The sequence below is a fragment of the Somniosus microcephalus genome, chromosome 8 (genome assembly GCF_052327205.1).
Source record: "Somniosus microcephalus isolate GS21.2 chromosome 8, FLI_Smic_1.0, whole genome shotgun sequence".
In the NCBI taxonomy this organism is placed as follows: domain Eukaryota; kingdom Metazoa; phylum Chordata; class Chondrichthyes; order Squaliformes; family Somniosidae; genus Somniosus; species Somniosus microcephalus.
This window is the reverse complement of record NC_140994.1, coordinates 270,162,381-270,175,567: the sequence shown is the minus strand read 5'-3', so window position 1 is coordinate 270,175,567 and position 13,187 is coordinate 270,162,381. Positions and strand designations below refer to the sequence as shown.

The 13,187-nt window shown below is 55.3% G+C and overlaps 1 protein-coding gene across 1 annotated transcript in view; it reads right to left on the bottom strand.

Moving 5' to 3' along the window:
* Positions 1–10,932, bottom strand: part of mat2b (methionine adenosyltransferase 2 non-catalytic beta subunit methionine) — a 54,651-nt gene extending 43,719 nt beyond the window's left edge. Inside the window, exon 1 of the mRNA XM_085996078.1 lies at positions 10,841–10,932. Coding sequence (XP_085852204.1) covers positions 10,841–10,849 — 9 coding nt within the window. The 5' untranslated portion in view covers positions 10,850–10,932. The remainder of the gene's footprint in view (positions 1–10,840) is intronic.
* Positions 10,933–13,187: the final 2,255 nt, after the last annotated feature.

Genomic DNA, 13,187 nt, shown 5'->3' with positions numbered 1-13,187 from the left:
CAAGCGGCACTTACTCACCAATAACCTGCTCACTGATGCTCAGTTTGGGTTCCGCCAGGACCACTCGGCTCCCGAACTCATTACAGCCTTGGTCCAAACATGGACAAAGGAGCTGAATTCCAGAGGTGAGGTGAGAGTGACTGCCCTTGACATCAAGGCAGCATTTGACTGAGTGTGGCATCAAGGAGCCCTAGTAAAACTGAAGTCAATGGGAATCAGGGGGAAACTCTCCACTGGCTGGAGTCATACCTAGCACAAAGGAAGATGGTTGTGGTGGTTGAAGGTGAATCATCACAGCCCCAGGGCATCAACATTCTGTGGTCACCATTGACCAGAAGCTTAACTGGACCAGCCACATTAATACTGTGGCAACAAGAGCAGGTCAGAGGCTGGGTATTCTGCGGCGAGTGTCTCACCTCCTGACTCCCCAAAGCCTTTCCACCATCTACAAGGCACAAGTCAGGAGTGTGATGGAATACTCTCCACTTGCCTGGATGAGTGACGCTCCAACAACACTCAAGAAGCTCGACACCATCCAGGACAAAGCAGCCCGCTTGATTGGCACCCCATCCACCACCTTAAACATTCACTCCCTCCACCACCGGCGCACCGTGGCTGCAGTGTGTACCATCTACAAGATGCACTGCAGCAACTCGCCAAAGCTTCTTCGGCAGCACCTCCCAAACCCGCGACCTCTTCCACCTAAAAGGACAAGGACAGCAGGCGCCTGGTAACACCACCACCTCCAAGTTCCCCTCGAAGTCACACACCATCCTGACTTGGAAGTATATCACTGATCCTTCATCGTCGCTGGGTCAAAATCCTGGAACTCCCTCCCTAACAGCACTGTGGGAGCACCTTCACCACACGGACTGCAGCGGCTCAAGAAGGCGGCTCACCACCACCACCTCAAGGGCAACTAGGGATGGGCAATAAATGCCGGCCTTGCCAATGATGCCCACATCCCATAAACGGATTTTTTAAAAGGTCGTGGAGTCAATGCCCCACTACAGGGCTTGACCCCATCACTGGGCCGCACTGTCGGGGGGAGCTGCAATGTGCTACGTCAGACTTTAGTGTGTTTAACCGGTTTCCAGTGCAGCTGAGGCGGCTGGAGATTTTTTAAGAACATAAGAAATAGGAGCAGGAGTAGGCCAATCGGCCCCTCGAGCCTGCTCCGCCATTCAATAAGATCATGGCTGATCTGATCCTAACCGCCAATCCACTATCACAGCACCATCTCCTGAATCTAACAGAATGAGACACACGAAATAGGAGCAGGATCAGGCTACACGGCCCCTGGGCCACCTCCGCTACCCACAGGGCCATGACCGATCCGAACCTAGACTCATGTCCACATTCCTGCCCGCTCCCCGTAACCCTTAATTCCCTTTACTTCTAGGAAACTGTCTATTTCTGTTTTAAGTTTATGTAATGATGTAGCTTCTACAGCTTTTTGGAGCTTTTTACTCCCAGGCTGCCCCTCCTCGCAACCCCCCACCTTGCACATTTCATCTGGAGGAGACTTGAGATAGGGAGGGGCAAGGGCCATGAAGGGGTTTGAACACAAGGATGAGAATTTTGAAATCGAGGCATTGCGGACCGGGAGCCAGTGTAGGTCAGCGAGCACGGGGCGATGGGTGAACGGGACTGGGTGTGAGTTAGGACACGGGGCAGTGAGCACAGGGGGTGATGGGTGAACGGGACTGGGTGTGAGTTAGGACACGGGGCAGTGAGCACAGGGGGTGATGGGTGAACGGGACTGGGTGTGAGTTAGGGCACGGGGCAGTGAGCACAGGAGGTGATGGGTGAACGGGACTGGGTGCGAGTTAGGACACGGGGCAGTGAGCACAGGGGGTGATGGGTGAACGGGACTGGGTGCGAGTTAGGACACGGGGCGGTGAGCACAGGGGGTGATGGCTGAACGGGACTGGGTGCGAGTTAGGACACAGGGCAGTGAGCACAGGGGGTGATGGGTGAACGGGACTGGGAGTGAGTTAGGATACGGGGCAGTGAGCACAGGGGGTGATGGGTGAACGGGACTGGGTGTGAGTTAGGACACGTGGCAGTGAGCACAGGGGGTGATGGGTGGACGGGACTGGGTGTGAGTTAGGACACGGGGCAGTGAGCACAGGGGGTGATGGGTGAACGGGACTGGGTGTGAGTTAGGACACGGGGCAGTGACCACAGGGGGTGATGGGTGAACGGGACTGGGTGTGAGTTAGGACACGGGGCAGTGAGCACAGCGGGTGATGGGTGAACGGGACTGGGTGTGAGTTAGGACACGGGGCAGTGAGCACAGCGGGTGATGGGTGAACGGGACTGGGTGCGAGTTAGGACACGGGGCAGTGAGCACAGGGGGTGATGGGTGAACGGGACTGAGTGCGAGTTAGGACACGGGGCAGTGAGCACAGGGGGTGATGGGTGAATGGGACTGGGTGCGAGTTAGGACACGGGGCAGTGAGCACAGGGGGTGATGGGTGAACGGGACTGGGTGCGAGTTAGGACACGGGGCAGTGAGCACAGGGGGTGATGGGTGAACGGGACTGGGTGAGAGTTAAGACATGGGGCAGTGAGCACAGGGGGTGATGGGTGAGCGGGACTGGGTGAGAGTTAGGACACGGGGCAGTGAGCACAGGGGGTGATGGGTTAACGGGACTGGGTGTGAGTTAGGACACGGGGCAGTGAGCACAGGGGGTGATGGGTGAACGGGACTGGGTGTGAGTTAGGACACGGGGCAGTGAGCACAGGGGGTGATGGGTGAACGGGACTGGGTGTGAGTTAGGACACGGGCAGCCGAGTTTTAGACGAGCTGAAGTTTACGGAGGGTGGGAGATGGGAGGCCGGAGTGTTGAAATAGAGTGAGCTGGCTGATGGCCTGGGGCTTGAGAGGAAACCTGCACCAACTTGTTTATTCAAAAGGAGAGAGACAGAGGGCAGCACCGAGCTGTAAACCAGGTTCAGACTGGTATCTCCAGCAACTCTCTGAGCAAGTATGTGTTAATCCTGTGGACCCCAGTCTCCTCTTCCAGAGGACAGAAGAACATAAAAAATAGTAGCAGGAGTCTGCTCCGCCATTTAATGAGATCATGGCTGATCTTCGACTTCAACTCCACTTTCCCGACCGATCCCCATATCCCTTGATTCCCCTTCTTCTCTTAGGCAGTCCCTCGGAGCCGAGGATGACTTGCTTCCACATTAAAAATGAGTTCTCAGGTGACTGATGAGTCCAATGCGGGACCTACAGTCTCTGTCACAGGTGGGGCAGACGGTGGTTGAAGGGGCAGGTGGGAAACATCAGGGACCCAAAATAAATTTCACAGTAGGAACAACCAAAATTGAACAAACCACTAACTACACATACTTGGGCTTAAAAATCAGTTCTACGGGAAACTTCAAACTGGCTGTGAATGAACTGAAAGAGAAAGCAAGAAGGGCTTTCTATGCCATCAAAAAATCAATCCAAATAGAAATCCCAATTAGCATTTGGCTCAAAATTTTCAAATCAGTAATTGAACCAATTGCACTCTATGGCAGTGAGGTATGGGGACCGCTAACTCAACAAGAATTTACAAAATGGGACAAACACCCAATTGAGATCCTACATGCAGAATTCTGTAAAAGTATCCTCCGGACTCAAAGGAAAACAGTAAACAATGCATGCAGGGCGGAACTAGGCCAATATCCATTAATAATCACTATCCAAAAAAGAGCCACCAAATTTTGGAATCACCTACAAATGAGCAATCCCCAATGCTATCACTACGATGCCCTGAAATGCCAAGAGCTGACCATAAAGAAGAATACCCTCAGTCAACTAGTCCTGGGACTCAGTGAAGTAACTACTAACAATACTAACAATAACCAGTCCCAGGACAGTGACAGGGTAACACAAAGAATTCGACCCAACACAATTGTCGCTAAGCAAAAGGAAAAATATCTGACATATTGGGCAGAAACAACAAAAACCCAAAGCAAACTCAATTGCTACTTGGCCCTAAACAGACAATACAACATAGCTGATTACCTGACCATGGTAAAGGATAACAAACTGAGAAGAACCTTGACAAGGTACAGACTTAGCGAACATAGCCTAGCGATCGAAAAAGGCAGGCACAGGCAGACCAGGCTGCCAAGAGAAGACAGGATATGCTCTCACTGCAGTCAGGGAGTAGTGGAGACAGAGATGCACTTCCTCACAGCCTGCAGAAAATATCAGGGCATCAGGGAGAATTTCTACCAAAAATTCTCACAAATATGCCCTGATTTCAGAAATCTGAATGACAACCAAAAACTCCCATTCCTACTGGGAGAGGAGAGAAGCTGTGTAACACTGGCGGCACACTATGTTACAGCTTGCCATGAACAGAGGGACAACCAGTAAACTAAGAAAAGAATATATATAAACAATGCGAATGTATATTTATACACTCAGGGATATACCTGTTTATACACTGTATGAATAGAACTGCGTTTATGTGCTAAACCATAAATGTATTTTGATGCTTTGGCAACATAAGATGTAACTTATCATGCCAATAAAGCAATTTGAATTGTGAATTGTGAATTGGGTGGGGTGCTTGGGTTGAAGCGCGCTGCTTGCGCTGCCTGCACTTGACTTCCACTTGCTCCCGGCGAAGAGACTCGAGGTGTTCGGCGCCTTCCCGGATGCTTCTCCTCCACTTTGTGCAGTCTTGGGCCAGGGATTCCCAGGGGTCAGTGGGGATGTTACACTTTTTCCAAGGAGGCTTTGAGGGTGTCCTTGAAGCGTTTCCTCTGCCCACCCGGGGCTCTCTTGCCGTGTCGGAGCTCCGAGTAAAGCGCTTGTTTTGGAGTCTCGTATCGGGCATGCAGACAATGTGACCCGTCCATTGGAGCTGATCAAGCGTGGTCAAAGCTTCGATGCTGGGGATGTTGGCCCGAGCAAGAACACCGACGTTGGTGCGCCTATCCTGCCAATGGATTTCAGAATCACAGAAACCCCACAGTGCGGATAGAGGCCATTTCGGCCCATCGAGCCTGCACCGACACATATCCCACCCGATCCCCGTAACCCCACGTATTTAATCCCCCTAACACTAAGGGTCAATTTATCATAGCCAATCAACCTAACTCGCACATCTTTGGACTGTGGGAGGAAACCGGAGCACCCGGAGGAAACCCACGCAAACACGGGGAGAATGTGCAAACTCCACACAGACAGTCGCCCGAGGCCGGATTCGAACTCGGGTCCCTGGCGCTGTGAGGCAATAGTGCTAACCACTATGCCACCGTGCTGCCCGGATTTGCAGGATCTTGCGGAGGCAGCGTTGGTGGTACCTCTCCAGTGCTTTGAAGTGCCTGCTGTACATGGTCCATGTCTCTGAGGCATACAGCAGGGCGGGTATCACTGCTGCTCTGTAGACCATGAGCTTAGTGCCGGGTTTGAGGTCCTGGTCTTCAAACACTCTCTTCCTCAGGCGACCGAAGGCTGCACTGGCACACTGAAGGCGGTGTTGGACTTCATCGTCGACGTCTGCCCTTGTTGACAGTAAGCTCCCGAGGTATGGAAAGTGGTCCACGTTGTCCAAGGCCTTGTCGTGGATTTTGATAGTTGGGGGGCAGTACAGTGTGGCGGGGGCAGGTTGGTAGAGGACCTTTGTCTTACGGATGTTTAGTGTAAGGCCCATGCTCTCGTATGCTTCGGTGAAGGTGTTGACAATGGTTTGGAGTTCGACCTCTGAGTGAGCGCAGATGCAAGGGTCGTCTGCATACTGTAATTCGACGACAGAGGATGGAACGACCTTGGAACTGGACTGGATTCCCCGAGAGTCCAAAAATCTATCGATCTCAGCCTTGAATATACTCAACGACTGAGCCTCCACAGCCCTCTGGGGCAGAGAATTCCAAAGATTCACCACCCTCTGAGTGAAGAAATTCCTCCCCATCTCAGTCCTAAATGGTCGACCCCTTATCCTGAGACTGTGACCCCTAGTTCTAGACTCCCCAGCCAGGGGGAAACATCCTCCCTGCATCTACCCTGTCAATCCCCCTCAGAATCGTGTATGTTTCAATGAGATCACCTCTCATTCTCACCAAGGTTCTGTACAATTGTAGCAAGACTTCCTTACTCTTATACTCCAACCCCCTTGCAATAAAGGCCAACAGGCCATTTGCCTTCCTTATTGCTTGCTGTACCTGCACGCTAGCTCTCCCTGTTTCCTGTACGAGGACACCTAAATCTCTCTGAACACCAACATTTAATAGTTTCTCACTATTCAAAAAATATTCTGTTTTTCTATTCTTCCTACCAAAGTGAATAACCTCACATTTCCCCACATTATACTCCATCTGCCACCTTACTGCCCACTCACTCAGTCTATCTATATCCCTTAGCAGACTCTGTGTTCTCCTCACAGCTTACTGTCCCACCTAGCTTTGTATCGTCAGAAAACTTGGATACATTACACTCGGTCCCTTCATCTCGGTCATTAATATAGATTGTAAATAGCTGAGGCCCCAACACTGATCCTTGTGGCACCCCACTAGTTACAGCCTGCCAACCTGAAAAAGATCCGTTTATCCTACTCTCTGTTTTCTGTCCGTTAACCAATCCTCTATCCATGCTACTATATTACCCCCAATCTCATGAGCCCTAGAGTCATAGAGTTTTACAGCACAGAAAGAGGCCCTTCGGCCCATCGTGTCTGCGCCGCCCATCCATCCCTGTCCAGTCTAATCCCATTTTCCAGCATTTGGTCCATAGCCTTGCATGCAATGGCATTTCAAGTGCTCATCCAAATGCTTCTTGAATGTTGTGAGGGTTCCTGCCTCCACCACCCTTTCAGGCATTGAGTTCCACACTCCAACCACCCTCTGGGTGAAAAAGTTCCTCCTCAAATCCCCTCTAAATCTCCTGCCCCTTACCCTGAATCTATGCCCCCTTGTTATTGACCCCCCCACTAAGGGGAAAAGTTCCTCTTTATCTACCCTATCTATGCCCCTCATTATTTTGTACACCTCAATCAGGTCCCCCCTAATCTTGTGTAATAACCTTTTATGTGGCACCTTATCGAATGCCTTTTGGAAATCCAAATACACTACATCGACTGGTTCCCCTTCATCTACGCTGCTAGTTACATCCTCAAAAAACTTGTCAAACACAATTTCCCTTTCATAAAACCATGTTGACTCTGCCTAGTCAGATTATGATTTTCTAAGTGCCCTGTTAACATTTCCTTAACAATGGATTCCAGCATGTTCCCGATAACTGATGTCAGGCTAACTGGCCTGTAGTTCCCTGTTTTTTCGCTCTCTCCTTTCTTGAATAGCAGTGTTACATTTGCTACCTTCCAAAATTCCCAAGATTCAGGAACGATCCCAACGGATTGGAAGATCACAACCAATGCATCCACTATCTCTGCAGTCTCTCCCCCTGTGGACCCCAGTCTGTCTCCCTGTGGACCCCAGTCTGTCTCCCTGTGGACCCCAGTCTCTCTCCCCCTGTGGACCCCAGTCTGTCTCCCTGTGGACCCCAGTCTGTCTCCCTGTGGACCCCAGTCTCCCCCTGTGGAACCTAGTCTCTCCACCCCTGTGGACCCCAGTCTCTCTCTCCCCTGTGGACCCCAGTCTCTCTCTCCCCTGTGGACCCCAGTCTCTCTCCCTGTGGACCCCAGTCTCTCTCTCCCTGTGGACCCCAGTCTCTCCCCCGCTGTGGACCCCAGTCTCTCTCCCCCTGTGGACCCCAGTCTCTCTCCCCCTGTGGACCCCAGTCTCTCTTCCCCCTGTGGACCCCAGTCTCTCTCCCCCTGTGGACCCCAGTCTCTCTCTCCCGGTGGACCCCAGTCTCTCTCTGCCCGTGGACCCCAGTCTCTCTCCCCCTGTGGACCCCAGTCTCTCTCCCCCTGTGGACCCCAGTCTCTCTCCCCCTGTGGACCCCAGTCTCTCTCCCCCTGTGGACCCCAGTCGCTCCACCCCTGTGGACCCCAGTCTCTCCCCCCCTGTGGACCCCAGTCTCTCCCCCCCTGTGGACCCCAGTCTCTCTCCCCCTGTGGACCCCAGTCTCTCCCCCCCCTGTGGACCCCAGTCTCTCTCCCCCTGTGGACCCCAGTCTCTCTCCCCCTGTGGACCCCAGTCTCTCCCCCCCTGTGGACCCCAGTCTCTCCCCCGCTGTGGACCCCAGTCTCTCTCCCCCTGTGGACCCCAGTCTCTCTCCCCCTGTGGACCCCAGTCTCTCTCTCCCTGTGGACCCCAGTCTCTCTCCCTGTGGACCCCAGTCTCTCTCCCCCTGTGGACCCCAGTCTCTCTCCCCCTGTGGACCCCAGTCTCTCCCCCCCCCGTGGACCCCAGTCTCTCTCCTCCTGTGGACCCCAGTCTCTCTCTCCCCCTGTGGACCCCAGTCTCTCTCCCTGTGGACCCCAGTCTCTCTCTCCCTGTGGACCCCAGTCTCTCTCTCCCTGTGGACCCCAGTCTCTCTCTCCCTGTGGACCCCAGTCTCTCTCCCCCTGTGGACCCCAGTCTCTCTCTCCCTGTGGACCCCAGTCTCTCCCCCTGTGGACCCCAGTCTCTCTCCCCCTGTGGACCCCAGTCTCTCTCCCCCTGTGGACCCCAGTCTCTCTCCCCCTGTGGACCCCAGTCTCTCTCCCCCTGTGGACCCCAGTCTCTCTCCCCCTGTGGACCCCAGTCTCTCCCCCCCACTGTGGACCCCAGTCTCCCCCCCCCTGTGGACCCCTGTCTCTCTCCCCCTGTGGACCCCAGTCTCTCTCTCCCTGTGGACCCCAGTCTCTCTCCCTGTGGACCCCAGTCTCTCTCCCCCGCTGTGAACCCCAGTCTCTCCCCCTGTGGACCCCAGTCTCTCTCCCCCTGTGGACCCCAGTCTCTCTCCCCCTGTGGACCCCAGTCTCTCCCCCCCCTGTGGACCCCAGTCTCTCCCCCCCTGTGGACCCCAGTCTCTCCCCCCCCTGTGGACCCCAGTCTCTCCCCCCCCTGTGGACCCCAGTCTCTCCCCCCCCCTGTGGACCCCAGTCTCTCTCCCCCTGTGGACCCCAGTCTCTCCCCCCCTGTGGACCCCAGTCTCTCCCCCGCTGTGGACCCCAGTCTCTCTCCCCCTGTGGACCCCAGTCTCTCTCCCCCTGTGGACCCCAGTCTCTCTCTCCCTGTGGACCCCAGTCTCTCTCTCCCTGTGGACCCCAGTCTCTCTCTCCCTGTGGACCCCAGTCTCTCTCTCCCTGTGGACCCCAGTCTCTCTCTCCCTGTGGACCCCAGTCTCTCTCTCCCTGTGGACCCCAGTCTCTCTCTCCCTGTGGACCCCAGTCTCTCTCCCTGTGGACCCCAGTCTCTCTCTCCCTGTGGACCCCAGTCTCTCTCTCCCTGTGGACCCCAGTCTCTCTCTCCCTGTGGACCCCAGTCTCTCTCCCTGTGGACCCCAGTCTCTCTCTCCCTGTGGACCCCAGTCTCTCTCTCCCTGTGGACCCCAGTCTCTCTCTCCCTGTGGACCCCAGTCTCTCTCCCCCTGTGGACCCCAGTCTCTCTCTCCCTGTGGACCCCAGTCTCTCTCCCCCTGTGGACCCCAGTCTCTCTCCCCCTGTGGACCCCAGTCTCTCTCCCCCTGTGGACCCCAGTCTCTCTCCCCCTGTGGACCCCAGTCTCTCCCCCCCACTGTGGACCCCAGTCTCTCCCCCCCTGTGGACCCCAGTCTCTCTCCCCCTGTGGACCCCAGTCTCTCTCTCCCTGTGGACCCCAGTCTCTCTCCCTGTGGACCCCAGTCTCTCTCCCCCGCTGTGAACCCCAGTCTCTCCCCCCCTGTGGACCCCAGTCTCTCCCCCCCTGTGGACCCCAGTCTCTCCCCCCCTGTGGACCCCAGTCTCTCTCCCCCTGTGGACCCCAGTCTCTCTCTCCCTGTGGACCCCAGTCTCTCTCCCTGTGGACCCCAGTCTCTCTCCCCCGCTGTGAACCCCAGTCTCTCCCCCCCTGTGGACCCCAGTCTCTCTCCCTGTGGACCCCAGTCTCTCTCCCCCGCTGTGAACCCCAGTCTCTCCCCCTGTGGACCCCAGTCTCTCTCCCCCGCTGTGAACCCCAGTCTCTCCCCCTGTGGACCCCAGTCTCTCTCCCCCTGTGGACCCCAGTCTCTCTCTCCCTGTGGACCCCAGTCTCTCTCTCCCTGTGGACCCCAGTCTCTCTCTCCCTGTGGACCCCAGTCTCTCTCCCCCGCTGTGAACCCCAGTCTCTCTCCCCCCGTGGACCCCAGTCTCTCTCCCCCCGTGGACCCCAGTCTCTCTCCCCCCGTGGACCCCAGTCTCTCTCCCCCCGTGGACCCCAGTCTCTCTCTCCCCGTGGACCCCAGTCTCTCTCTCCCTGTGGACCCCAGTCTCTCCCCCCCTGTGGACCCCAGTCTCTCTCTCCCCGTGGACCCCAGTCTCTCTCCCCCTGTGAACCCCAGTCTCTCTCCCCCCGTGGACCCCAGTCTCCCCCTGTGGACCCCAGTCTCTCCCCCGCTGTGGACCCCAGTCTCTCTCCCCCTGTGGACCCCAGTCTCTCTCCCCCTGTGGACCCCAGTCTCCCCCTGTGGACCCCAGTCTCTCTCCCCCTGTGGACCCCAGTCTCCCCCTGTGGACCCCAGTCTCTCTCCCCCTGTGGACCCCAGTCTCCCCCATTCCATTTAATGGGGTTTAAGAAGATACTTTAGCCGAACCCGGGGCAAGACTCTGGGTTCAAATGGACCTGGAGATGATACAAAGGTCTTTGTTCTCAGTGAAGTTCCCAGAGAATGCTTATATTTCAGTGGCGGGGCCAAAAGTTTCAGCAATAAATGTTATTTAATAATAATTGGACAAGATCCCTGGCACAATCTTTCCCAGCCTACCTGCTCCATGCTCGGCTGAATCCGGAGACCCGGGGGACGGGAATCCGCTGGGAATGATGCACCTGGAGCCGGAATATCGGACTGGATTCCCAGGAGAGTTGGCGGATCAGAGAAGCGAAAGGCCAATCACCGAAATCACACCCCGGACCCACCAACCGGACCCGGGATTCAGCACAGAATCAGCGACCTGTCCCCCGCAAAACCGAACGGCACCAGCAGAGAGAGAGTGGGACCAGCAGAGAGCGAGTGGGGACCAGCAGAGAGCGAGTGGGACCAGCAGAGAGAGAGAGTTGGACCAGCAGAGGGAGAGTGGGACCAGCAGGGAGTGGGGACCAGCAGAGAGAGAGTGGGACCAGCAGAGAGTGAGTGGGACCAGCAGAGAGAGAGTAGGACCAGCAGAGGGAGAGTGGGGACCAGCAGAGAGTGAGTAGGGACCAGCAGAGAGAGACTGGGACCAGCAGAGAGTGAGTAGGACCAGCAGAGAGTGGGACCAGCAGAGAGAGAGTGGGGACCAGCAGAAAGTGGGACCAGCAGAGAGAGTGGGACCAGCAGAGAGAGAGTGGGGACCAGCAGAGAGTGAGTGGGGACCAGCAGAGAGAGAGTGGGACCAGCAGAGAGTGAGTGGGACCAGCAGAGAATGAATGGGACCAGCAGAGAGAGAGTGGGGACCAGCAGAGAGCGAATAGGACCAGCAGAGAGAGAGAGGGGACCAGCAGAGATAGACAAGGGACCAGCAGAGAGAGAGAGTGGGATCAGCAGAGAGAGTTGGGACCAGCAGAGAGAGAGTGGGACCAGCAGAGAGCGAGTAGGACCAGCAGAGAGTGGGGACCAGCAGAGAGAGAGAGTGGGGACCAGCAGAGAGTGAGAGCAGAGAGTGAGTGGGGACCAGCAGAGAGTGAGTAGGACCAGCAGAGAGTGAGCGGGACCAGCAGAGAGTGAGTGGGACCAGCAGAGAGCGAGTGGGACCAGCAGCGAGTGAGTGGGACCAGCAGAGAGTGAGCAGGACCAGCAGAGAGAGTGGGGACCAGCAGAGTGAGTGGGGACCAGCAGAGAGAGTGGGGACCAGCAGAGAGTGAGTAGGACAAGCAGAGATTACCCTATCCTACCCATTTAATCTCCTCCCACAACCTATTTACACTCTACCATATCATGGCCTCTATCCACCCATGTAATCTCCTCCCACAGCCTATTTACACTCCCCTATCATGTACTCTACCCTCTTATTGTATCTCCTCCTGCAGCCCATGCCAAAAGCAATCTGCAGATTGACACTTTTTTTTAAAATTCATTGATGGGATGTGGGCGTCGCTGGCTAGGCCTGCATTTAGTGCCCATCCCTAATTGCCCTTGAGAAGATGGTGGTGAGCCGCCTTCTTGAACCGCTGCAGTCCATATGGTGTAGGTACACCCACAATGCTGTTAGGAAGGGAGTTCCAGGATTTTGGCCCAGCGACAGTGAAGGATCGGCGATACAGGTCCAAGTCAGGATGGTGTGTGGCTTGGAGGGGAACTCGTAGGTGGTGATGTTCCCATGCATCTGCTGCCCTTGTCCTTCTAAGTGGTAGAGGTCGCGGGTTTGGAAGGTGCTGTTGAAGGAGCTTTGGCGAGTTGCTGCAGTGCATCTTGTAGATGGTACACACTGCAGCCACAGTGCACCGGTGGTGGAGGGAGTGAATGTTGAAGGTGGTGGATGGGGTGCCAATCAAGCGGGCTGCTTTATCCTGAATGGTGTCGAGCTTCTTGAGTGTTGTCGGAGTTGCACTCATCCAGGCAAGTGGAGAGTATTCCATCACACTCCTGACTTGTGCCTTGTAGATGGTGGAAAGGCTTTGGGGAGTCAGGAGGTGAGACACTCGCCGCAGAATTCCCAGCCTCTGGCCTGCTCTTGTAGCCACAGTATTTATATGGCAGGTCCAGTTCAGTTTCTGATCAATGGTAACCCCCAGGATGTTGATAGTGGGGGATTCAGCGATGGTAATGCCATTGAATGTCAAGGGGAGATGGTTAGAGTCTCGCTTGTTGGAGATGGTCATTGCCTGACACTTGTGTGGTGCGAATGTTACTTGCCACTTGTCAGCCCAAGTCTGAATGTTGTCCAGGTCTTGCTGCATATGGACACGGACTGCGTCAGTATCTGACGAGTCTTGAATGGTGCTGAACAGTGTGCAATCATCAGCGAAGATCCCCACTTCTGACCTTATGATGGAGGGAAGGTCATTGATGAAACAGCTGAAGATGGTTGGGCCTAGGACACTGCCCTGAGGAACTCCTGCAGTGATGTCATGTGATTGAGATGAATGACCTCCAACAACCACAGCCAACTTCCTTTGTGCTAGGTATGATTCCA